At 40.8% G+C, this 24,657-nt stretch overlaps 1 protein-coding gene across 1 annotated transcript; it reads right to left on the bottom strand.

Moving 5' to 3' along the window:
* Positions 1–3,636: 3,636 nt before the first annotated feature.
* lmo4a (LIM domain only 4a) lies at positions 3,637–21,447 on the bottom strand. Its single transcript, XM_010740068.3, has 5 exons — positions 21,055–21,447; positions 10,033–10,280; positions 5,945–6,041; positions 5,654–5,812; positions 3,637–4,767 (listed from the first exon to the last, which is right to left on the bottom strand). The coding sequence occupies exons 2-5, from the start codon at positions 10,272–10,274 to the stop codon at positions 4,759–4,761; spliced, it is 507 nt and encodes a 168-aa protein (XP_010738370.1). The 5' UTR covers positions 10,275–10,280; positions 21,055–21,447; the 3' UTR covers positions 3,637–4,758.
* Between the last annotated feature and the right edge of the window lie 3,210 nt (positions 21,448–24,657).

Genomic DNA, 24,657 nt, shown 5'->3' with positions numbered 1-24,657 from the left:
GGACCCCAGATGGAGGCCCTTTCAAATGTTTGTCATGCAGTCATCTATCATAATTTACCCAGTCAGTGTGTGAGAGCTGCATGTGCATGAATACTTTTCATATGCAGCCAAACCTTCATATATATACTATATGTTCTAAAGCAGTTAGCAGCTTACAGTCTTTTGACTTCACAGTCATGACAAAGGCACTTTGACATGCTCGGTGCTGATAGGAAATCAATTATTTACTGCATGTCTGTGATCATGACAAGCATAAGACAAATTCATTAACGCATGCAAATGACTTTAATTGCAATTATCTCCATATCTTGATAAGCAAAGAGGGGGGTCTCCCAGTCTCACTCCATGGTGCAAGTTCCACGCCATACTCAAACCAATCAAGCCTCATCTGCATATCATTAATTAGCTTGACGAATCCAAGAACCAATTAGCAAGACTGCAAAGATACAAGATGAGGGAATAAAAGTTTCAGAGGGTTTGACTTACAACTGGCCTCTTATGTACAAACATACAGCAGCACGCATGAAAGGTGCTTCGGCTGTAAGAATGAATGAATACTTTGTAAGTATTCCGTCATGAATTTGATCTCCTGCAATGTTCGTGTTTACTCTCGCCACTCTCTTCAGTTTTGTTTTCAGCTTAAAGCTCTGATAAAATCACTGCATGCTTCCTGCTCAGCACTGAACAACAGACAGACAAAGATAGCTGCAGTAAGTAGCTGGAGCTAACAGGAGAGCGAATGATAGACTTCCATTTCACAGGCCTAACCTTTAAATTGCAGTTATTGTGTCTCGTGTCTGCTGGTTGTGTTTAAATTGTCGTCCAACAAACCTAAAACTACAACTCCCTTGATGTTTAGCCACACAAACACACGTAATCTCACACATTTGAGTGTGTGGATACTTTTCTCTATTTTACTTGTCTAAAACACACACTTTATTTCAATATATATGGCAGTGAATTATGATGTATGTTAGACTTTATGATGCTCTTTTACTTGAGGAAATGAGGTCAGGGTGAATCAGCGATTTAATTGAGTTGAACACAAAGCTAACTGTGTTTGTAGAAGCAGTATTTGATTTTATTTATATATTTTATTCCCAATCACTTCTTCATGGTGATCTGAAGCAACAGCGAGAAAAACAACTGAGACCAAACACAAAAGCGTTAAAGTGGATTCACAGGAAACTTGGTGTGGCTCAGGTTTGGAGTCATGACTGAAAAACCAGAGGAATGCGTTCATCCTCCATCATTATGAAAGAGCACTTTGAAACACTACCATTAAAAGCCCCATTGTTACTGTGAATGTGAAGCTAATTGGACTAACCCTGTGAGAGGAGCTGCTGAGTTCTCCGGGCCCGTTAATTTGAAGAGTCACAGCTGGCTACTCATGTGTGCCTCTACCCGTCCTGCGTGCTTCAACTCCAGCCTTTAATTCTGCTCTGCTGAAAGCCACACAAACAATATGGAAAAGGAGTGATCCTAAAATTAGTGTGGAAGGTATGATCTTGGAGTTTCCATGCCAAATGTACGTATAAAAAAAAGAAGGCTTAATTTAAAAGGCGCATTTCGTGCCAAGAAGCGATCATGACAAACCAGACGTCGGAATGATCAGAGAGCAGCAAACATGTTAAAATGTCAAGTTAAGTGTTTTAATTTGAACAGACAGAGAGTATGAAACTTTTTATGGTTGAACACAATGCATATTCTGACTTTGCTTTTCCACTCTCAGACAGCCATGGAGAGCACACACTGCTGCCTGGTGCCCACAGGAAAGAGCTCCCTCCCTTTTAATTAGACCAGCTTCACCAGATTAGGCCTCATTAGGCTGCAACACTGGAGTGCAGCTAAAGCCCATGCAGGCCTCCAGCGCATCCCACTTTAATTGCTTCTGTAATGGCCTCAGCTCAGGCCTTTGAAATCCCATTCCTGTGGGTAATCAGCCATGTTTGTCTGAGAACCGCGAGCGTTTCTTACTACTTCCTCGGCCTGAAGCGGCTAACTGTAACTCGCTGCTGCACACTTGCTGTAGCTTTAGCTGAATCGTCCTCAACACAATTATACACTCATCACTTGAGACACAGCTGAATGGCTAAATTATTATTAGTTTCGCTGAGAGGACTCAATTTCTTTCCATATTAGAGCATTACAACTCTAAGACTGAACAAAACAAAACACAAATTCCAACACAGAAACGATTCATACACTGTAGCACACCACAGGAGATTAGTGCACTTTGAACTTCTCAATCATCTTCACTCTTCCATAAACTATGAACAGATGAGCTTACACTGTAAAAACTTGACTGTTACTGCAATAAACATTTAGAATGTACAGCATACTGTATGTCACTGCTGCTAAATCGCTTGTAGAATAATCATTACAAACACCGTATAAACACTCAAAGTATTCATGTGTGGAACATCAACAGCTGAAGAGGAGAAGGTACATCATGATCAAGCATAAAGAAAAGCCATTCATATGGAGGAAGAGCATTGATCCTCTTCTTCACTGTGTAGCATTGTAGTTGCATTCCTACCAAAGTCCAGAATCACTGTGTACATCTCATTAATTGTGTAGAAATGATTATAAATCCAGAAGAAACCTTAGTCATTGGAATCACAGGCATGTGTGAGAAATATAAAGCAATGAAATACAAAGAAAAACATTTCTTCATACAGATATTTAGAAACAATAAATCCTGCTGGTGGGTTTAACTATGAGTCTATGAGTCTGCTGTCATGCTAGCAGCTCATTGGGGCTCATTGTACACAGAATTGTAAGAGGAATACAACTTCTAAGTTTGTTTTTACTGAACAATTATGGTGAAATAAATATAAATATGGGTGTGGTTGTCATGCTGACATGTTCACAATGTCTTATTTCATTACCTCTTGTGATAAAATGATGCTAATCTTGGATATTCAGATAGTCAGATCAGGCTGTCAACAAGTTCATTTTTTATCCAAATGATCTCAAACACTAGATTTGGATGTAAAACTGAAGGTGGGGCTCCTGCTGTGTCTCAGATAATCCTAATCCATAAAACCATGAAAACCATGAGAGCACAACTACACTGCAGAGTACACCATAAAGTACACTGTACACTACACTGTAAATGTTTGTGTGAAAATGTAACTGTTTGCCTTCATTTTCTCTTCCAAGTTTGGCTACGCTGCAGGTTTGTTTACAACCTGTCTGATTAGCTGACTGCTCGTGTTTCCGGCCCCGTAGGACCTATTTTCAGCGACGTCTGTGTTTTGAGATCAGGCGATTACTTTGTGGAGTTCAGTGTTATCTGAACTCCCTATATCCAAGTTGTAATAAACCAGAGTTATTCTTTTTTTTTTCCTTTTTAAAAATATTTTTTGGCCTTTTCAAGCTTTTATTTTGATAGAGACAGCTGAAGACTGACAGGAATGTGGGGAGAGAGAGAGATGGGGAATGACATGCGGGAAAGAGCCACAGATCAGATTCGAACCCTGGGCTGCCGCGGCAGGGACTGAACCTTTGTACTGCTCTACCAACTGAGCTTATCGACACCCCATAAACCAAAGTCATTCTTTGACATGCCGGTGTTATGCTCACCATTTTGCATGCTAACATTTGCTGACAAGCTAATGATTACTTTAGCACTAAACACAAAGTAGAGCTGGGACTGATGGGAATACCATTCATTTAGAAGGTACAGGATACATTTGAATTATGACCTGATGGCGCTAAATGCAAAGTCAGTGAACGTCATCCGAGCGGTTCTGCCTGCCTGTATAGGGAATGATACAAGAATTTTAATGTGAAAAGTCGAGAGAGCGTTTAACTATGTGCATGGTACTGCAACTTAACAGCTGTGTTTGTGTTTGCTGTACTAATGCAATGTGTGCAGTATGGATACAATACTGAATTTATCAAGACAAAGTGTAAAGATGGAGGACGTGTTGAGTATTAACTGGGGAAATTAGAAATAAGGGCTTGTCTAATAATAAAGGCCCCAGCTGCCATTTGAGAATTTATGGTGTTAGCAATTTGTGAAACAGATATAAAAACCCAGAATAACCTCAATGCTGCCTGAGATTTCAAACTACTTTTGTCTATGGTAGGAATGCTACCACTGAAAGACGACCTTCACTTCCCCCAATACACTGGTAAAAACAATCCAGAGACTAACATGTTGGTTGAATATTTCATAGAGAACCACACAGAGAAATAGTTTAAGTATCAATATAGATGCGTTCTTGTTCAGCTGTCTCTTGGAGTGTGGAAGGAAACGTCCAGATGACTCAGAAGATCCATGTTTTTTCCTCAAACCAAAACATCGTCAAACGACATGTAGTTACAATTTAAGAACTACATTTCCCCTCCTGAATGAATCACATTGCTGTCATTGCCCCCCACGCCTTATTCAATGCCCATGTAACTGGCTAGCTGGGTAAAGGTAACAGATGAGTCCACTGGAATCAAAAAAATGGGATGAATCCAGACAGTCTTCAATTTCCCCCCCGTTAGCCGTGCTAGTTCTTATCAGTAATATTTCCATAGTTCACAATAGACAACAGTCTACTGCATAAATAAATCCTCAGCATCCTCAACACTCCACAGGACCTGTAGAAATACTGACTACATCCAGTCTGTGGAGTCACAGTCCATCAAAATGGAGGGCGTCAACCAATGGCAGGATTTACAGGCAGAGGAGGAGAGTGAAGAAGAGACAGAGGAGAAAGGCGGGGGTGAAGGCACTCATTTGGTTGTCCATCTTCTTCCTCAGCAGACCTGTGAACATTGGAGAGAAAAGGTTGTCAATGGTACAAGTAACACCACACCTGCTTAGACAGCCCCCCCCCCCCCCCTTCGTATTCACATGGATTCAGGCAAACCAGATATTTTAGTAAGAGCAGGGGGTTAAAATGAAGTGAGGCTAGCAGAGAATACTGCCAGTTGAAAGAGTAGATGCCATTGCTGTCCATTTTGCTGTCTGTCCTCCGCAATAGAATTTACAACTGGATGTTGCATAGCTCCGCTAAAGAAGCTAACGGCTAATGTTAACAACAAGTAAAGCTATAATGTCTATCGGATGGAGGACATCACAGGGAAAACTACAAAATATAGAACTCCCTGTGAACTTCAAGAGTAAGAGCAATAACTAGACTGAGCGGGTGGCTGGGTGCGTCCCTGTACTTCATGGCTGTGCTCAGACATTCTGTGCCTAGAGCAGATGATCAATCAAACAACTCTCTGATGATCTCACATCTGCTCATTGTGTAAAATAAAAATAAAATACTGTAAATGTTACATTCAGAGCTCTTTGCTCACAGAGAGTTATTTTACATACATGTACCTCTGCATTTGACACCTGATTGAACTCTCTCTCTCTCTCTCTCTCTATCTCTCCATTAGGTTTTTTTCCACCTTTTTTCCCTGTTAAAGGTTTTTGTGGGCAAGTTTTTCCTCACTGGAACCGAGGGTCTAAGGACAGAGTGTGTCACTCCCTGTACAGATTGTAAAGCCCTCAGAGGAAAATGTGTTTTGTGAATTTGGGCTATACAAATAAAATTTGATTTGAAATGTGTTTTGTGAATTTGGGCTATACAAATAAAATTTGATTTGATATTTTGTTAATAGTCTCTTGCATAAAGTTCAACATCACACAGCCCCTCACCTTCTGGTCAGACATCATGCTGTTGGCCTGCAGTGGTGTTGGATGTCCACTGAGCAGACCTGCTCCCGGCCGGTCATGTTCACAGAAAATAGTCCCATTGATGTAGTGAAAGCGGTCACCAGGGACCAGGCGGTTCCTGCAGGTTGCACAGGTGAAACACTACAGGAAAAAAAACAGAGCACAGTGTCACTTGTATTATATGTGACCATGTTATTATCAAAATCAGCTCACTGATAACTCCATGATGACGGGGTGATGTAAATGTCAGAGCGACTACATTGTCACACTCACCTTAAGGTGGTATACGTTGCCTTGTGCTCGCATCACCATCTCACTAGCGGGTATAGACTGTCCACATGCACTGCAGGCTCCACTGTGTCCAAACAGCCTGCGAACAAAAGCACGGCACAAGTCTGTCGTCAACATAACAGCTTCATAACAGCTCAGTGAATGATCCATCAAATAAATAGGTGTGCATGGCTTAGAAATAGGACTTATAGGAAATACATTTAGTTTTAATTTGCTTGATGACCAACAATCAACAACAAATACCCACAACATTCAATTTAAGGTCATAGGCGGAGTATCAAGCTGTCTTCTCCATTAATTCATGAAGTTTATTTCCAGACACAGCATAATATTAGTGACCAATGAGGCATAAGAAAAAGATATCCATCTTAAACTTCAGCATTCTTCTCATTCTACGTAGTAGATGTGCTCCTGCAGCTCTGTGAATGCTGCCATCATTCCTTTCCAGAGTTCTGTCTTATTGAATTGTGTTCTGCTGTGCAGTATTCTGGCATCTGAGCAGCCTTCAAACTCATGAATCCATTACTAGAACCGGACTTTCTGGATATGTCATCTCACCTTTACCTGAAACAACATGCCAACAACACCAACACAGACCTTTGTGCTGTTTTTAAATCCCAGTGATCTTGTAAGAACAACATGTTGAGAGCTTGTTTAGCTGTTCATAGACTTGTGTTATCACAGTTCTCATCATTGTTCATGTCTGTAGGATTTGTCATCTTCACTGCTGTCTGCTTTGGTTCATGTGTTGTCACTTGGATTTGCTGTTGTGTTGTACCTTGAGTTTTGTGTGCATTATTTCCAGACCTCCAAGATTTTATTTGCATCTAACAAACACCCTGACCATTCTGGCATCTTGCCCTCGGTGCGAAATGTCTGAATAAAGTAACGTGGTTATTAGGTCTGGTAGGGATTTGAAATAGTCTGATCCACTGGAGTCGTGTGCCTCTGAACTTATCGATTCCTCTCTTCAATGTCGGCTTTTTTTTCATGACTGTTGCGGAATGGAATCATGGTGGAGTGGAAGAAATATTCTAAAGCAAAAAAAGATGATAAGAGAGATAATAAATGTCAGCAAAACGATAATTTCAAGTCAGGGTGGAAACACTATCAATATGTTGAAACATCTTCCTACACAACATGGGCTTACATTCCAGGAACGACATGACAATCAACACACAAGAACCACTGCTCCCCAACTGAGCAGCACGTCCAATACAGAGTGTAAATATCATGCATGCAGGCATGAATGCCTCTGTTCTTTTTACATACTGAATTAATAAGGAATGGGATCGATGAGCAGAATTGATAATGGGATCACCATGTTATTACTGCATATGAAGGGGTCAAAGCTGAGGTGCTGATGATAGATGTCATTGTAGCATGTGCCTATGACACTGGCTGATATGCAACAAGTCTATGCTGGGTTTGAAAACTTATGACTAATGAGGAGACATGGAACGACCTGATGACATGCGTCTGATGCAGACATCTCAGATGCAGAAAAGCTGATGAGTTTCACCCATGTTGGCTGGCTCTTCTTTACAATCTGGTCTAAAATACTGAAGATGATGACACGTAGTTTCACGTGCTGTTACCTGCCCACATTGAGGGTGTACACCTCATCACAGCGGCTCTGTATCAGTTTAATAAAAAGAGGAGCGTCTGAATTGTTGACAGTTTTGGAAGTCAAACTTCTGGACTGATAGTAATAATAACTTGATATTGGTCAAGCCTACAACCTTCATTTGGTGTTTAGTGTGTTTTCAAATGCATTGTATCAAATATATACAGGATGACATATAATGAAAAAAAAAAAGATCATGATCCGGAGATTTAGTCGCTGTTGTCTCTTCTGTGTGATAGGCTGTTAGATCGCTATTGAGAAAAAGGTCAGTTGGTTTCGTCGCCCAGCTCTAACACACACACACACACACATGCACATTCGGGTCTAAACTTTAAACAACGTCTTTGAACAAAAGAGTACATTTCACATTTAACAGAAGAAGTCATCTCTGTGCTCTCTGAATGTGGCAGCACTCAGCAGCACTCAGTGCTGGAGGCATGTCAGCACCTGAACTGCAGCAGGTTGAAGATTTAATAGAGGCCTCTGTCATCATTACAACAGCTTGTGAAAGCGATGCCCTGTGACACTTACTGGACCAGTTTGGGGTCTCTCTCTCTCTCTCTCTCTCTCTCTCTCTCTCTCTCTCTCTCAATGACTGTACAGAGTAATGAATTTTTTTATCTTAATCCAAACAGCCATTTAATGAGTACGCCTGAGAGGATTTCTGTTCTCCTTAATTAACCTACACCTACACACACACACACACACACACACTCTCCTCTCCAGGCTCACTTACAGCTCATCCTGCTTTACTGCCATGACGGGTGAGAATGTGGGGACCTGACCTGAACCAGGCCGTAGATGCACATAAGCTCAGTATTGGGTCTCACTGAGTTAGTTCTCATTGTCTGTGATTGGACCACACTGATCCTTAAAAATCTAATTTATGCAGCTACATGTGTTTTTGTTTCCTGTGCTTGGCAGTGACACATTACTTTACAGTAATGAGGTAAATAAACAATGAGCGCAGCATTTTCCCTTCTTAGTATAACTCTGTCCCTGACATTTCGCTCATGTTTATCACATCTGTTTGCTGTATTTGCTGAATAGCACAGTCAGTAACATAGCAGAAGTATGAAGCCTCATTTGATTCAGCCCCTGTTTGTCCTGTTAAAGTGACTGGCTTACGCTGGTGATACAAACTCAACCTACTGTTTCAAATTTAAATCTCTTGAGTGTTTCACTCTGCAGAAACTCTTCTTCCTAACACGCCTTTTATTGTGAAACAATTGCTGGAATGTGCCGTGGAAAACTTGTAACTCCACTCTCTGAGTTACGTGTAACACCTAGTGGTAAACGTTGGCATTAAAAGTTCAGTCCAGTCTTTGGCTTAATATCAGACCAAAACCGGCTTGTTTTATTAGGCTGGGGCCCAAGTAGCAACCTCCGTGACTGGGAAATGAAGCGTCTACTTGAGGCTAGTTCCAGCAGTGAGTCAGTCTCCATAAGTCCCCATGTTCAAATGTCCAACTTCACAGCAGAAATAAACATGTTTACACAGCGCCGGTCCTGGCCACATTTGCGCCCTGGGATTTTAAGCTTCAAAGAAACGTGTGGGTGACCCCACGCAGGCAATGTCCATTCTTTATGCTGTCATTGGGGTTGGGCCATTGTTTATTAAGAAACATTGAAATGAGTTAAATGCAGTTCAAAACTGAGCTGGTCCCTGCACAACCAGAGGTTTGTCATGTTTTTGGTTTAGAACGACGGGCTGGTCGCAAATACAACAGGAACTATCTACATCCAACTGCTAATATGGAACAGTGTCACTGTTAATACCACATGGATATTAATGAGCAGCATTTTAAAAGGCACCTGAATAAACATCCGTATTGCTGACCCACTTTACTTGTGGACTAAATGTGGATTTTCAAAAACACAGAGACCTCTCATGACTATACAGTGAATCCTGCTGCAGATGGCGGTGTAATCTGAGCGTACAGTGTGAGCTCTATTTATTTCAGGAGGGCTCCTGAAAAGCCACTGTATTATTACTGGCCTGATATACAAAGTCTGCTGTGTCTCAGTTCCTCCTCAGCAGGCCTTGAGCTGTGGCTTTCCACATCCAGCCCTGTGTTTGCCCTGGAGACGTTGGCACCCACAAAATCTCCATCTGTGTTACTCCAGTCTGCCTCATAGACACTAAATGGTACAGTGTCTACAAAGAATCAGACACAGGCGCACTCATGTTTACCATTGCTATGTTTACTATACCATTTTTAGCATGACCTTCATTGATAGCTTTTGCATTTTTGACCCTGTTCCCCAACACGATGCCCATGCTATTGTTCTAATCCTAATAAGCTTCTCACTTATGAGGATTTGCAGCTTTGTCTTATGTGACAGTAAACTGAATATCTTCATGGTTTGGACTGTTGGTTGGAGAAAAGAAGCAAAGAGAAGACATCACCTTGGACTTAAGCAGACGCTGTCTGGGGCTCACCTGATGTAGTCGTTCTTGCAGAGGATCATGCCTCCTTTGCTGTAGCAGGTGCTGCTGTACTCGCCTAGCTGAGCGTGGCAGCAGGAGCACTTGAGGCATCGCGTGTGCCAGTATCGCTCCATGGAGAAGAGCAGGAAGCGGTCTGCAATTCGACCTCCGCATCCTGCGCACGACCTGCCGACTGCACCCCCGCCGCCGCCCATCACTGCCACTGTGGGTGCCTCCACCCTGTTGTTCACCATAGCAACCTGAAGTCAGGGCAAAAGGTAAAAGAAAGAGGACAAACAGTTGAGGCGGGACAGGAAAAATATTTAGTGGAGACACTTCAAGATTTTGCAGCGTGAAATGAGAAGCTGCTGCAAACTGCTGAACTTTTGTGAAATATACATGTAAAAGACTATTTGTAATGTTGACTCATCAGACCACAGGACACTTTTCCATTTCCATCAGTCAATCTCAGCACATGTTTTCTGAGCACTACACAACTTTCACAGTCTTTTGTTGCTCCCATCATAAGATTATCAATTTGAACATTAAATATCTTGTATTGTGTTCAATAAATACAGGATGAAAAGTAGTCTGTCACAGTCTATAACTGTCTGTTATTTTACACAGGGTACCAACTCAGTTTTAGAATCAGGGTTGTAGTTTGTCATAATTTAAAGAAAAAACTGTTGTTATTGGAGTGTAAACTCAGAATGAGAACTTGTCGTGCATGTCACATTTTGTTTCATCATAGGGCTGCCACCAAACATTGATGATCGGTCAACTTGCATTTTGTCATACAAATCGCTATCTCTGTATAGCTGACTACAAACTGTGTTTGGAAACTCGTCTCAGTTGTCTGCTGCAATGATCTCAACTCAGCAAGGTTAGCTCAGCTTTTGTACGAGATGCTGGTACCACCTCCTCTACTGTCCATTTTTCACCAGCCATACAGGTGAGACGCCCCATGGTGAGCTGAACTGCAAACAGGACCCATTCTCCTTCTGACTGCTTCACAACATGAGTCTTACTCCTGGATCCCACCGTGCACATCTCTGTCTGCCGTGACGCTGTTCTGGTTCGTTCTCCTACGTGGCTTCATACACCAACCGGGGTGTTTCAGAAGCGCTTTGCCAGCCAGACTTTGTTAAAGGATTGCACATTTGGTCAGATTTGATCATTTTTCTTTATGTGCTTGTAGAATGAGTAAATAAGCTACGTAGTAAAGTAGTTTCTTTGTTGTCTATTTTTACGCTACGTTTGTATATACATGTTCTCTCGAGGTAAGGTAATCTGTTGAATCATGCTGCATTAGATATTGTTTATGGTCAATGTGAAGCTACATGTTGAATGTGAACCAGACCTATCAAACACTACATTATCTTGTGACATGAGCTGCTGGCTTCATCTAGACCGTGGCTTTCAACCAACAAGCAGATGGAGCTGATAGAAATTGCCTTATTTTGATGATTTGTTAGACTGATCTATAACTGGATGGAGGTCATAAATAATATATTTCTTTTAACCATAGGTTAGGTGAATTGAACAAAAAATACAAGTAATAATGTTGAGTATGTGCCGACTCTGAATCTCCTGAATCGGTTTCAGCCCTGTGTTTAGTGTATAAAACGTGTATGAAATTATACAAAATGCTTCCAAATTCACTGTGCCCAAGGTGACGTCTCCGAGGGTCTGAATGCGTCGTTTTTCATTGCAACTACACCCAACGTGAAGAGGTTTCTTTTAGGAAACACATTAGGAAGAAACATAAACCAACAGTTTATTTAACTTCACATCTTACCCTCAGTTAATCCATCCCATGCCGCACATTAACTGTACCGTGGATGTAAAGAGAGAGGGACATGAACACAGCCCTATATTTCCAAATGTAGCTCTTGGAACCAGATCCAATCGATTGGTTTTGGAACTTCCTGGTAAAAAGCTTGGGGTTATTTACTTGCAGGGGTATGGGAATGTGAAACCCCAACAGGAAAACACACACACACACACACACACACACACACTCCCATCAGAGAGTCGCTGTTTTACACCAAACAAGTTCAAAGTTGTGTCCAAGTCAAACAAAACCACACACACTCTTTTCTGGGCCTACAAATAACTCTTATTTTAACTTGATAATACGTCCCGAGAGGCGACTCTTTGAAGCTGTGCAGCGTTCGGTGCTCCAGCAAATGTTCTGGCTGCTCTATGACAGGATGCAGAGGCCCACACTTTCTGGAAATGTAGTTCATTTGATTCAGCTGCTTACTTCTTCATCATCTTTCTCAAACGTCATGGAAAGTTAATTTATTATAAAACACTTTCTAAAGTAAATGCTCTGAGTATGGTTGCTGTTGGTGGACACAGTGTTACACATTATGCCATCAGGCAGCATTTACTGCTTTCTTCATTTTTCCATTACAAACCTGAACTGATTTCATGCACAGCTGGGAATAATATTGCTTTTGAATCACACAGAGTACAGCCATAGCACTGTGTGCTACTCAGCAATGAGTCAGCAACACTGCCTCCTCAGCCGCTTCCATGATTTATAATTAGCGCCAACAACAACATAAAATAATTGCAGGGCTAGATTTCATTTTCCAAATGAGCAACAGCAGCACAATTTGTCCTCTAGAGCATCTAATTTCAGCAAGGGCATGTTTAGCTTTACGACTAGCCTTCCCACAAGATTATTGGAGATTGCAGCAGCTGGTCCTCTGCAGTGAAGCGGGCTGCCCTCAATACCCACATTTTGTAGAGGAGACACCTGGCTCTAATCAGCCACAGGAACATCATGTTAAGAAGCCCAAGGCTACATTCAAACCACAAACAGCCTCATGTGCCGAGACCAAACCATCCTATTAGTGGAGGCTTACTCATGAATGAACTGAGAGTCCAGCTCTTTAATTCACAAATTAAACTTTGGAATTAAAGCTCTTGAATCCTGATGTTCCCTTTATTAGCATTAAATTCTCTCTTTAGGGGCTGGAATCACTTTAAGGTGTTTTAATAGTTTGCTCTTTTCCAATCTACCTAATTTATTGGCTCCATTGTATATCGTGCATCCCTTTAGGCAGCGTTACCTCAGCAGTTAAGGATGAACTCAGTTAGGACTGCAACTAGTGATTATTTTCATCATCAGTGTCAATCAGTGTCAGGACACAAACAGCTGAATCATGCATGGATTGAAAAAGACGACAGCTTAGCTTGATAAACCAGAGGTGGACTGCTGGACTTGACTAAGATGCTGGAAGTTTACCTAAACGTTTCAGTTTCCCGTTGGAAAGGGCTGTCTGATGGTGAGGTAAAGCTGGAGACATGCAAACCACCATCTATTGACACCTTATAACACATGAACAAACCCTTTAATAGTATAGGTTCGGTTATAGCTGCAGCCAACGTGCCCTGGATATTTGAGTATGCATATCTAGGTGTGTGGGTGCCCTGCCCTGATTGGTCCCTGCTGAGGAGGTGTGGCTACCATTGTTCCTGCATTTCAGAGACCTGAAGAACCAGGACTGAAGGGGCACCTGCCCCGACTCACCAATCCTCAGTCTGCAATCCTAGGAACCACGTTTTTAAACTAATAACACTGCACAGTCGGGCAGCTTGTGTTTCTCTGAGTTACTCATGCTTTGACTGTGAATGCTAATTCTTATTCTGAAGTTTATATTATTATATAATGATATAGATGTTATAAATCTATCCATTTGTATGTAAAGCTGTATTAAACACAACACTTGCAGTGACACATTCAGAGCACTTCATCTTTGTTTAACACCGTTCCACCGATGCTGAACTGATCTGATGTCTCAGAGTGAATTTATTTGGCTGAATTCATCATAAAGCTCAGCCTCTGACTTTATCCTGTCATCTGTCTGTGACGACTGAATTAAAGCAATAAAAGTGAGTGGTTATTACGTAACATGAATGTAATACTTTACTAGATTTATACCGAGAACACAGGATGTCTTATGTCACCCTGTGCCTCAATGGTCTTACTGTCCACCACCCCCCTCCCCCCCATCCATTTCCTGTCTTCAGTGCCAGATTCCTTTGGGCAGCACATCACCAGCCGTGAAATCAATTAGCGGGCCGAGTCTGCATAATACAACAGCTTCCACCCCTGTGAAATAAAGTGAGAGCAGTTTGAGCTCATGCACCATCGTGACGACTACCTCTGCCTTGTGGCTCGTCTCTCCTTTTGTCATTCACTTGCAGTAATCTTATTATATCTACAAGGATACAAACATCTCCTTGTAATACTTCCCATGTTTTTACACATAATAAGTTAATGAGTTAAAGGATGATACAGACCAAATAGAGCAGCTCCTTTCTTCAGGCTGTGAGACTCCTCAGCTTCTCGTCTTCCAGCACACTCCACCATAAAGAATTATGGTGGCCTGTTGTATTGTTTATATTCTTCTCTAATTTAGATACTTAAATATCTCTCCATACATTCCTCTGTGTGAGTAAAGGGCTACAAATCTGTATTTTATAATACCAAATAAAGAACCTTGAACCTTAACAAATCCTTAAATCCAAACATCCTTCAACAAACCTTCATCTACAAGTGAAATATTCTTGGCCACGTGTGAAAATGATTGCAGAAGAGCAGCCAATGTAATCATCATGCAAACACCTGTGTTAATTCAAGACGTTTCGATCTGCCAAATAGCCTCTGATACAATTCTAATCCAATTAAAATGCAAATCCTGCATTTAATCATCTCCCGCAACGCAACGCCTTGATCATCAGTCTCAGGGAGTGAAGCAGGGATGTTGCTATTTGAGAGTGAAGAAAGACTGGAATTCCAGGCTATCCAGAGGTCAGAAAGTTTCAAGAATAAGTAGTCCATGGCATTTTTCTATTGAATCTGACTGGAATAGGTAGGACAAAAAAATATAATTTCTTTAAAGAATTTGTTTTGTATGATGAAAGGACTACAACTTGCATTTCATTGTACACTCCTGTGTTGTAGTATGATAAATAACTGAACCTTGTACACTGCTGAATAAGGAGGAAGTATTTGACTTAAATCTATAATTCTTCCATGCATTGCACTTGAGCATGCTGAATTCACCCTACTTAATCAAAGAAATATATCAAGAGAAAGATAATACTTCTATCACTGTTAGAACATTCATCTCTTCAACTCTCATACTCATACCTTCCTAAACATCAAATTCACAGACTTTTCAAGGACTTTCTAAGCCCAAATCCTTCAATTTCAAGGAGCCAGCACAGCAGAGTTAGAGACACGGATCAAGTTTAATACTGTTAGAATGCTAAGGTTTTTTATAATGATGACTAGCAGCTTTACAGAAGCTCACAGACAACAATGAAACAGAGAGAGGCTTCAGTGTGCTGTCTGGAATGACTTTGTAAACGTCTTTGGTGAGTCACGAGTCACAGAAGCTTTCAGGCATAGCTGAAGGTTCACTAATGTTAGCTTTCTTGCTTGCTTGCCGCTGTTTAACTGGTGTCATTCAACTTCAGTCAGCCATGCACACACGTCACGCTTTCGAAGGCAGGTGGCACGTCAACACGACTGCAGGAGACGCATGTAGACAGCAGAATCACGCCTATTTACCAACGTTACATTTAGAAAATATCAAAAGAATTTTCATTTCCATTCTTGCAAATTCAAGCACTTTCAATGACTTGTCTATTTTTAAGAAATATTTAATTCCTACATGTTAGCCCCCTTCAAATTCACAAACTTTAAGAATTTCAAGACTGGTGGGAATCATGAAATTCTTCATATTAATACATGTTAAGCCCTCTGTCCATATTTACTTACGTCTACATGTACAGAATTGTTCCCTCAGTGCTGTAAAAGTCTGGAACACACATGCAAAACCTCCACATGTGGATTGTGCTTAAAATCCTGAGATTAATTTATACTGTGTGATCCGTCCTCTGACACAGTTTCTATGAGCAACACTTAATCATTTAACTTGTGACTTCATTGCAATGAAGCTCAAATTAGTATTTGCTGTGGTCAGTAAAGTGCTCACTGTCGCACAGTCACAGTTTACTGCAGGACTTAAATGAGCATCTTTGCTCGTAGAAGTAGTCTACAGACTATTCTGTAAAGGAAAGTACAGTCTAGAGTAGAATCTACAGTAAAGTAAAGTTTACAGTAAAGTCTACAGTAAAGAAAAGTTTACAGTAAAGTAAAGTCTACAGTAAAGTCTACAGTGAGGTATACAGTAAAGTAAAGTCTACAGTAAAGTCTAAAGTAAAGTCTACAGTAAAGTCTACAGTAAAGTAAAGTCTACAGTAAAGTCTACAGTAAAGTAAAGTCTACAGTGAAGTCTACAGTAAAGTCTACAGTAAAGTCTACAGTAAAGTAAAGTCTACAGTAAAGTCTACAGTAAAGTCTACAGTAAAGTCTACAGTAAAGTAAAGTCTACAGTAAAGTCTACAGTAAAGTCTACAGTAAAGTCTACAGTAAAGTAAAGTCTACAGTGAAGTCTACAGTAAAGTCTACAGTAAAGTCTACAGTAAAGTAAAGTCTACAGTAAAGTAAAGTAAATTCTACAGTAAAGTCTACAGTAAAGTCTACAGTGAAGTCTACAGTAAAGTAAGGTAAAGTCTACAGTAAAGTAAAGTGAAGTCTAGAGTAAAGTAAAGTAAAGTCTACAGTAAATTCTACAGTAAAGTAAAGTCTACAGTAAATTCTACAGTAAAGTAAAGTCTACAGTAAATTCTACAGTGAGGTAAAGTCTACAGGCTCTCATGTAAGTCAGTCTACAACTACAGACGACTTTCTCCAGGAGGCTCAGGACTGAAAACTTCTTGGATTTTTTATTGTATCTTTTATTTCTTTTTTATTTCATATATGTCAATCTTCTACGTTTTTTGATTGTTCTTTTATCATTGAATCTGTTTTTATGTTATCTGTTTTTTACTTTTCAGGATCAGTATCCTGTGTGACCTTCTGGTGGATCTCTGTAAAGCACTTTGTAAAAACTCTGTAATTACTATTATTACAGTACAGATTATAGCTGTGTGTAGACTACATTTGAGATTGCAATTTATTATTATTCTTCTGTCCAGTGAAAACCATACATCTCCAGAAGCGGTGCTTTTGAATGTTTGTATAAACTGGATGAAGGATGAAGTGGATGTAGCCTACATCACATTTAATATGTGTTCAGCTTTATTGTGACGGGGGACAAAACACAGAGACGATAAAATATAGTTAGAGATTTAAAAAGGTCAAAGACAGAGAGCCATGAATGTAAGCTCACAATCTGATCCAGTAGACTTGTAGAAGCTAAGCCAATGCTTTAAGCTACTGAGGCATTTGCAACGGGAAACCTAATTGACGTGCTTTACTTTACCGTGACGGATGAATGAGAGTCCAGTTGGTTTTTAGTTCAGATGCAAACAAGTCCATTTATTTGACATCATAATGCTTGAATCACACATTTCTCTCTCTCACATATACACATCCGCACGAATGCAGCGACAGCGACAGCGACAGCGATCAAAAACTGTTTTCCCTTTCCGGCTGGAAACACCTAATGCGCCCCTAAAGGTTCCCACCATATATAGGCTGCACACCACTAATTAATCAGACCATGACCCACATAACAATTAACACAATCTGCCCTTACACTCAAACAAGAATCTGCTCTTACAAGACTAATAATGTGTTTAGTGATCATTAGTTAGCTCAATCAATTTAATTCAGTGTCACATATGATCATACCAGTACAATCATAGAGAATTATACTTCTGTAAGCTTCTCCAATTTTCGGTATGAGAATGTGTGATCTGTGTTGACTGCGTGAGTCTCAAGCTTAATGAGTGAGTGTGGCAGTTCTGCTGTAACAAAGCAAAAATCAAAACTAGGCTTCATACTTCTCCGACCTTATTAACTGAACTAGCTACCTCGCTAACACACTGGATGTGATGTGATAAACACGTAACTTATATTAAATATATACAGTTATATTAGAGTTCTATTGAAACGAGAGAATGATGGACTCATTGTTTATTCACTTTACAGAAATGTTTTTAACGATGAAGACGCTGCTAACTGAATGTTGTCCCGACCACCCACTAAAGGGTTAACATCGCCGAGAGCTGCTTCTTGTCTCGTTTTCATATTCCAGAACAGCTCATAATGGCAAATACCATTTCAGTCAGTTTGTCCTAAATCAGGCCGTTTGAGATTTCACAACCCTGATCGTTAATGTGATCAGCAATACCTGTGGTTTTCTTATTATGAACAGTCAAACTGTGAGTCAAGCTGGGAAAAAATGAGTATTCTCAAAATTAACTTCTACTTGGTAATTTAGCCTCTTTTTGACAAAAACATTCTTGTTTTCAGTTGTAGATGAAAGTGTATGTGGTCAGACAACATGACCCTCTGAGCAAAATTCTGGATAAATTAATAAATACCTTTTTATTCAGTTAGGGTCTGACTTGCTCTATCGCTACAATCCATCCCGCAGCCTCCGTTCATTTGATGCTAACCCCCTGTCTCCACCACCCAGGACCAAGCACTGAACCTGGGGTGACAGAGCCGTCTCTGTAGCTGCCCTCCCCCCTCTGGAACTCTCTCCACAAACACATCCGTGACTGTACCGACCTTCCAACATTCAAATCTCTAACAAAAACACACCTTTTTAAAATTTCTTTTAATGTTTAGTCTAATATGTTTTTAGTGTACTGTTTTTGGCTGGTTTGTTGTTTTTGGGTGCCCACCCATTGTGTTTGTAGCCTTTTGGGGCCTAGCAGCGTAACCTGCGAAGGCACCTATTGTGTTAGGAGCTTTTCCTATTATTATTATTATTATTATTATTATTATTATTATTGATCCGTTTCCGCTGCAATTGAAGTCTATGGCAGCCCCTAAAACGCCATGGTGAACAGTTTTGAAACTTGGCACACGTATTCAGGACAGTCCCATGGTCAACCATGCATACGAATCTGGTGGCCATGTTGAATCTAGTCAAAAACAAGCTTATGATGAGTACAGAGACACTTTGTCCGATTTACATGAAACTTGATGGACATGGTCTTTAGACCATGGCTGCTTGATGGTTGAAGTTTCATGTCTGAACTCAAAACACTTTTGCCATAACAGCCAATCCAATCCACGCTTACCTGCTATGCTGCTAGGCCCCTCATCGCTGCTTGCAGCTATATTTTATGTAAAGTGTCTTTGAATATTCAGAAAAACACTTATAAATCAAATTTCAAACAGTTCTGTGGCTTCCTGTATGACCAGCTGATAAAAACTGTCTGACTTGACTGTAGCTTCTGATCACTCCTCTGAGATACACATGTATGTATGCTCTAATCTCCATTGTTTTGTCTTCATTAATTACTCCACATGCAAAACTAAAGCTCATGAATAAGCTTGTGTTCTGCCCTGGTAATGAACTGACTGATGAGGCAGTCAATAAAAACACAACACAGTCTGACTGGACGCACTGACACGCTGATGAACTGCATGCAGTTTCAGGTTGACATAACCAATAATAGGCTCATTTCCCCCACACTGAATGCAACTGACTGACGCCTCTCATGCTGTAAGCTCTCTCTCTCTCTCTCTCTCTCTCTCTCTCACACACACACACACACACACACACTGGAGTAACTATTGTATTGTAACATATTTGTGGACACCATGACAGCTGTAATATCTTCAGTAGTATAAAGAGGTGAGGGTTTAAGGGGATAATATGCTATCTGTTTCCATTGCCAGACCTATATGTGTGGAAAAAGGCTTGTTGGATTAAAGGTTGTATCAGGCCATGGCACTGTGTAACTCTCCACAGTTTAGGGTGAGTGATCCAGTACAAGTCCTCTGTCTAATAATAGAACACGCTGAGTAAATTAATGACAGTTTAGGCATGCAGGGGTTTACAGACGTTTTTCAAGATAATTATTGGTCAATGCATTTTATGCATATTAATATTAGGACTGAAAAAGGGCTGATTAATTGAAAATTAATATGCCACAGTTTTGATAATCGATTTAAGTTATTTATGATGCCTATTTTTCAGATTTATTTGTTTTATTTCTGTGTAAATGGAATATGTTTGATGCTCAGAGAAGTCTAGGATCATGAAGACAAAGATGAAGTATGCTTTCAAGTTTGCGCACAGGCTCGACACTTGTTTTCCTGACATTTAAGAGGGAGGATAGGTGTGATTTGGTGCCAGTTTACAACCTCGTTTAGAGATGTAGAACTTTGTGAATTGACACCCCTTCACCAGGCAGAAGCTATTAGCCACTTCCTTCTTTTGATAAACATACACTAATTAAATCATGGTTTCCCCACCCAGCACACACTCACAATCCTCATCTGAGGTCTAATTAATAAATAACCTCAGCTCATACAAATCAGAGGAAAGCTACTAAGTAAGCATGACCAGAGGCAGCAGAGACACCAGAGAGTGATGGTCAGACTGAGGCACATTCAGATCCGTCCTCTTGAGGAACACACGCTGTTTCATTAAAAGCGCTCTCTTTTTAATTAACACCAAAGGCACAAGTGTTCTCTCTGCAGCTGCAATCAAATTATAGAGATGCCCTTTCAGCGCTGTAGACCCAAAGCAGACTGCATGCACAGCAAAACTCACATCTTTAAAAGTAACAAGGGAAGTCAACAAATCTGCAGCAACATATTTGATGAGAAGCAACTTATTTCACTGTTTTCACTTTGTTTTCTCTCTTTTCCTCCTCCTACTGAATAAGAAAATCAATACAAATAATAATAATATAGTCATTATTATTACTTTTTACTAATACTACAGTGGTTACAATTTTAGTAAGACAAACAATTTACCTTTAAACTTTAAAGTTAACTTCCTTTAAATAAATGTATTTTGGCGGCATTTCTCCACTTACTACTGAAACTACAAATGAGTCTTTTTCTATGAAAAAATGACTGCCGCACTGGCTGTGTGAGCATATTAAGTGAAAATGTACAGAGGTGAAATCAGCATGTGCATGTATTATTATTACTGGCTGCAGTTGGGCTGGAATGACATGCACGCAGCTCACCTCGCGCCGTGAACTTGGACGTCGTCGGACTGAAGAGTTGATGAAGCCTCGAGCTCCTCTCGCCTTCAGGCACGCGCCAGATGTTGCAGAGAGAGAGAGCCGTGAACTTTTTTTTTTTTTTTTTTTTTTTTTTTTTTTAGCTCCACGCACCGGTTTTGTCTAGCGTGGAGAAAACACGTGCAGTGGGAGCAAATTCCTCTTCTCCGTTCCCATTCACGACGTTTGGGCGCCTGTGGACGGACAGCAACAGCTCGCTGACAGGCGGTCACCTCTCTGTCCCGGTCCCCGCACCGTGCTCGGTCTTTGTTCCCGCACAGAGTGGAGGTTCGAGGGGCGCACGGGCTCAGCCATTTAAACGCGTTTATAACTCACTCTTCCTCTGACGTCAGAGGGGCGTGGCTCCTGCCTCCTGTCAGGATAATGGAGGACTTCTGCTGGAGGACAGTTTGCCCACTTTAGGATGTTCAAATGAAGTCACAGTCATACTCCTTGTTGTGGAGGACCACAAGTGTTCATTAACAACTAATTATACCAATTTTAGGTATTAATACATTTGTTTATTAACTCCTGTTGTACAATTACTTATTAATTAATGACATTCTGACACTTTTGGTCTTCCATACACTGTAGCTACATGAACATCAATGATTTGTTTATCTGGCATTAGAATAGACCCTTTTCACAGCAGACATTTACACTTGTCATCACAATAAACGTACAGGTGAAAACAACATTAATGACGGCTGCATTACATTTAGGTGAGCCAGTTCCGGGGCATTTTGCATGCTCAGTTACTGACATGGCTTATTGGGACACTTAATGGAATTGAGCCATTGTTATTGTTATTAGTTACACCTGTGCTTGTCCCGCTTATGCAGAATGTCTGCCTGAAAAGGGTCTAGTGTAAAGAACTGTTATCAAAGTCTACTTAACCAGCAAGTAAATAAAAGTAATAAAATAAAAAGTAATAAAAGTTTACCAGATATATCGAGACTACTTATATTTGAAAAATAAAAGTACACTTTGTGCAGAGTATTAAAACTACCGGAAGTAATTTGTGTGCATAATTCTGTGTAAGAAAATGTTGAGTTAGTTAGTCAGTGAGTTAGATCAGCCTCATAACTGTCCTATCTGTGTGGCTGTGTCATATTTTAGTGAATATTTAAACCTTTACACATGAAGTATAAAGTAAGTTAAGATGGAAACGGTGCTTCAGCTAAGTGCAGTCCATCCGTGCTCATCACATAAAAAAAATATATAACATGATAAATATAAACCCACCACAACACTGTAACTCAAGATCATCCTTGAACGGCCTTGCGCTCTAGTTGACTGTGAGTCTAAATAAGAATCAAAGAATACTCCTGTGATGATATCAGAATAAAGTTTACCACAAATTATTAGTGTTAAGCCTACATATGCACGTCTCCTAAGGATACACTAGTGTTTTTAGGGTTGCAGTGCTCAGAGACTTTTTTAACCAAAGGGGGGCTCAGGGGAAACTGTTCTAACCACAATGTCAGTTCCCTGTCAACGCCTTTAATTATGTGGTTATTTATAGTCTGCTCCATGTGCCTCTTGTGGTCTAACTAAGCCTATAGCCTGAGCCACGGTCATACATCACACCTGCAGAGGTCTGTAATAAGCACAGCAGAGTTTTACTGTCTGGGATAGTGCTGCTCAGGGATCCAGAGTCTCAGAGGTTATCTGGTTATGTTAATAGTCTTATTAACCAGAATAGGCTTATATGAGAAGACGCAGGGGAAGCCAATCTGTTTACTTGATGGGCAAGAATAATAAAGCATAGGTGAAAGTGACTGTGCAAACAGCTGAGGGGGCTATTAAACATTAAGATGAGATGTGGCTTAAAACCGCCTCCACACACATTTGCACATATTAACTCATTTTGTTATAAAAGGGTGAAGGCCACTTACATTTCTTCTTAATTTGACACATTGGAGCTCAGTCAGTTAAACCTTTTGTAATCATTACAGGCCTTTTGTATGTTTCCTACCTTCTGCACACTGTGTACTACTTGTCTGTCATGTCAGTTTGATTTTAATGGACTGGTTGCACAGCAGATATATTTACATGTCAGAGCAGGAGACACACAGGTGTATTAATGAAAACTGCATTCCATTTAAGGGAGGTACTGCTGTTTTGCATGATGCAGGATCACTGTCACTGTGACATTTAATGGAAGTTATCTTATCTAATCTCATGCTTTGTGATTCCAACAAATATGTGTAGAGTGTGACCTCTGCTGGACAAACATAAAAAGATCGAATGCCACACTCGGTCACAGGTATGTAAACTAGAACATGTATGATGTGTGATAGAGCAACATGTAACAGGAAGTTCATGTGAACTTTTGCCCTGTTCATAGTAAACTGGGCTGCTCTATTAGAACCAACACTAAAAGGTTGCACTCCAGCCTCTTGGAAAGACTTCCTCAAGCATGGCTATATTGTTGAGCTGCACTAATAACTCTGAGATGCCAACATTTCTGTTTGACCATATAGTTTACTGTGATAACACACAGTCCTAACAAACAGGCAGGTACAAGTCATATTGTGGTACAATATTTGGGAAAAAACTGTAATTTATAGAACATGAAACTGGAATACCTGACCCTTTAACATCTATCCAATCCCCATGACAGACTGTGTTCGCTTTCAAAGGAGCACTTTTTAATCAGATTATAGCATCAAGTCAATTCGACTTCTGGGATATTGATCTGGTCAGCTTGGGGGATTGTTAATCATTTTCATCTGTTTTGGTGTTAATGAAATTAATAACAGGTACACTAGAGAGGCAACAATGACGACCCCTAAAACAGGAATGGTTTTACAGGTGGAGGCTGCTGACATTTTTTACCTGCTCATCTTTTCTGCCAATTTCTCATTAGTTTTGCATTTGGCTAGGGTCAGTGTCACTACTGGTAGCATGGTGCAGTACCTGGACCCTACAGAGGTTGCACAGGTAGTCCAACTCCTCTAGGGTGGGACATCCATATGGGCCATTGCCAGAAGATTTGCTGTGTCTCCCAGCACAGTCTCAAGAATGTGGAGGAGATTCCAGGAGACAGGCAGTTACTCTAGGAGAGCTGGACAGGGCCTTAACCCATCAGCAGGACCAGTATCTGCTCCTTTGTGCAAGGAGGAACAGGATGAGCACTGCCAGAGCCCTATAAAACAGGAGGCCACTGGTGTGAATGTCTCTGACCAAACAATCAGAAACAGACTTCATGAGGGTGGCCTGAGGGCCCGATGTCCTGTACTGGACCCTGTGCGCACTGCCCGGCACTATGGAGCTCGACTGGCATTTGCCACAGAACACCAGAATTGGCAGGTCTGCCACTGGCGCCCTGTGATTTCACAGATGAGAGCAGGTTCAACCGGAGCACATGTGATAGACATGAACGGGTCTGGAGACGCCGTGGAGAATGTTATGCTGCCTGCAACATAATTCAGCATGACCGGTCTGGTGGTGGGTCAGTGATGGTCTGGGGAGGCATTTCCCTGGAAAGACATACAGACCTCTGCAGGTTAGACAATGGAACCCAGACTGCTATTAGGTATCAGAATGAAATCCTTGGACCCA

This window comes from Larimichthys crocea, chromosome IV (genome assembly GCF_000972845.2).
Source record: "Larimichthys crocea isolate SSNF chromosome IV, L_crocea_2.0, whole genome shotgun sequence".
Lineage (NCBI taxonomy): Eukaryota > Metazoa > Chordata > Actinopteri > Sciaenidae > Larimichthys > Larimichthys crocea.
The sequence above is the reverse complement of the archived record's forward strand: the minus strand, read 5'-3'. Positions and strand labels throughout refer to the sequence as shown.

What these genes read in the sequence shown, in the direction of transcription:
- lmo4a (XM_010740068.3), bottom strand. Translation starts at nt 10,274, where the DNA reads ATGGTGAACAACAGGGTGGAGGCACCCACAGTGGCAGTGATGGGCGGC. An exon ending in TGCAAGAACGACTACATCAG is followed by an intron (nt 6,042 to 10,032) that starts GTGAGCCCCAGA and finishes TTTTGTTCGCAG; the next exon opens with GCTGTTTGGACACAGTGGAG. An exon ending in GCAACGTATACCACCTTAAG is followed by an intron (nt 5,813 to 5,944) that starts GTGAGTGTGACA and finishes TTTTTCCTGTAG; the next exon opens with TGTTTCACCTGTGCAACCTG.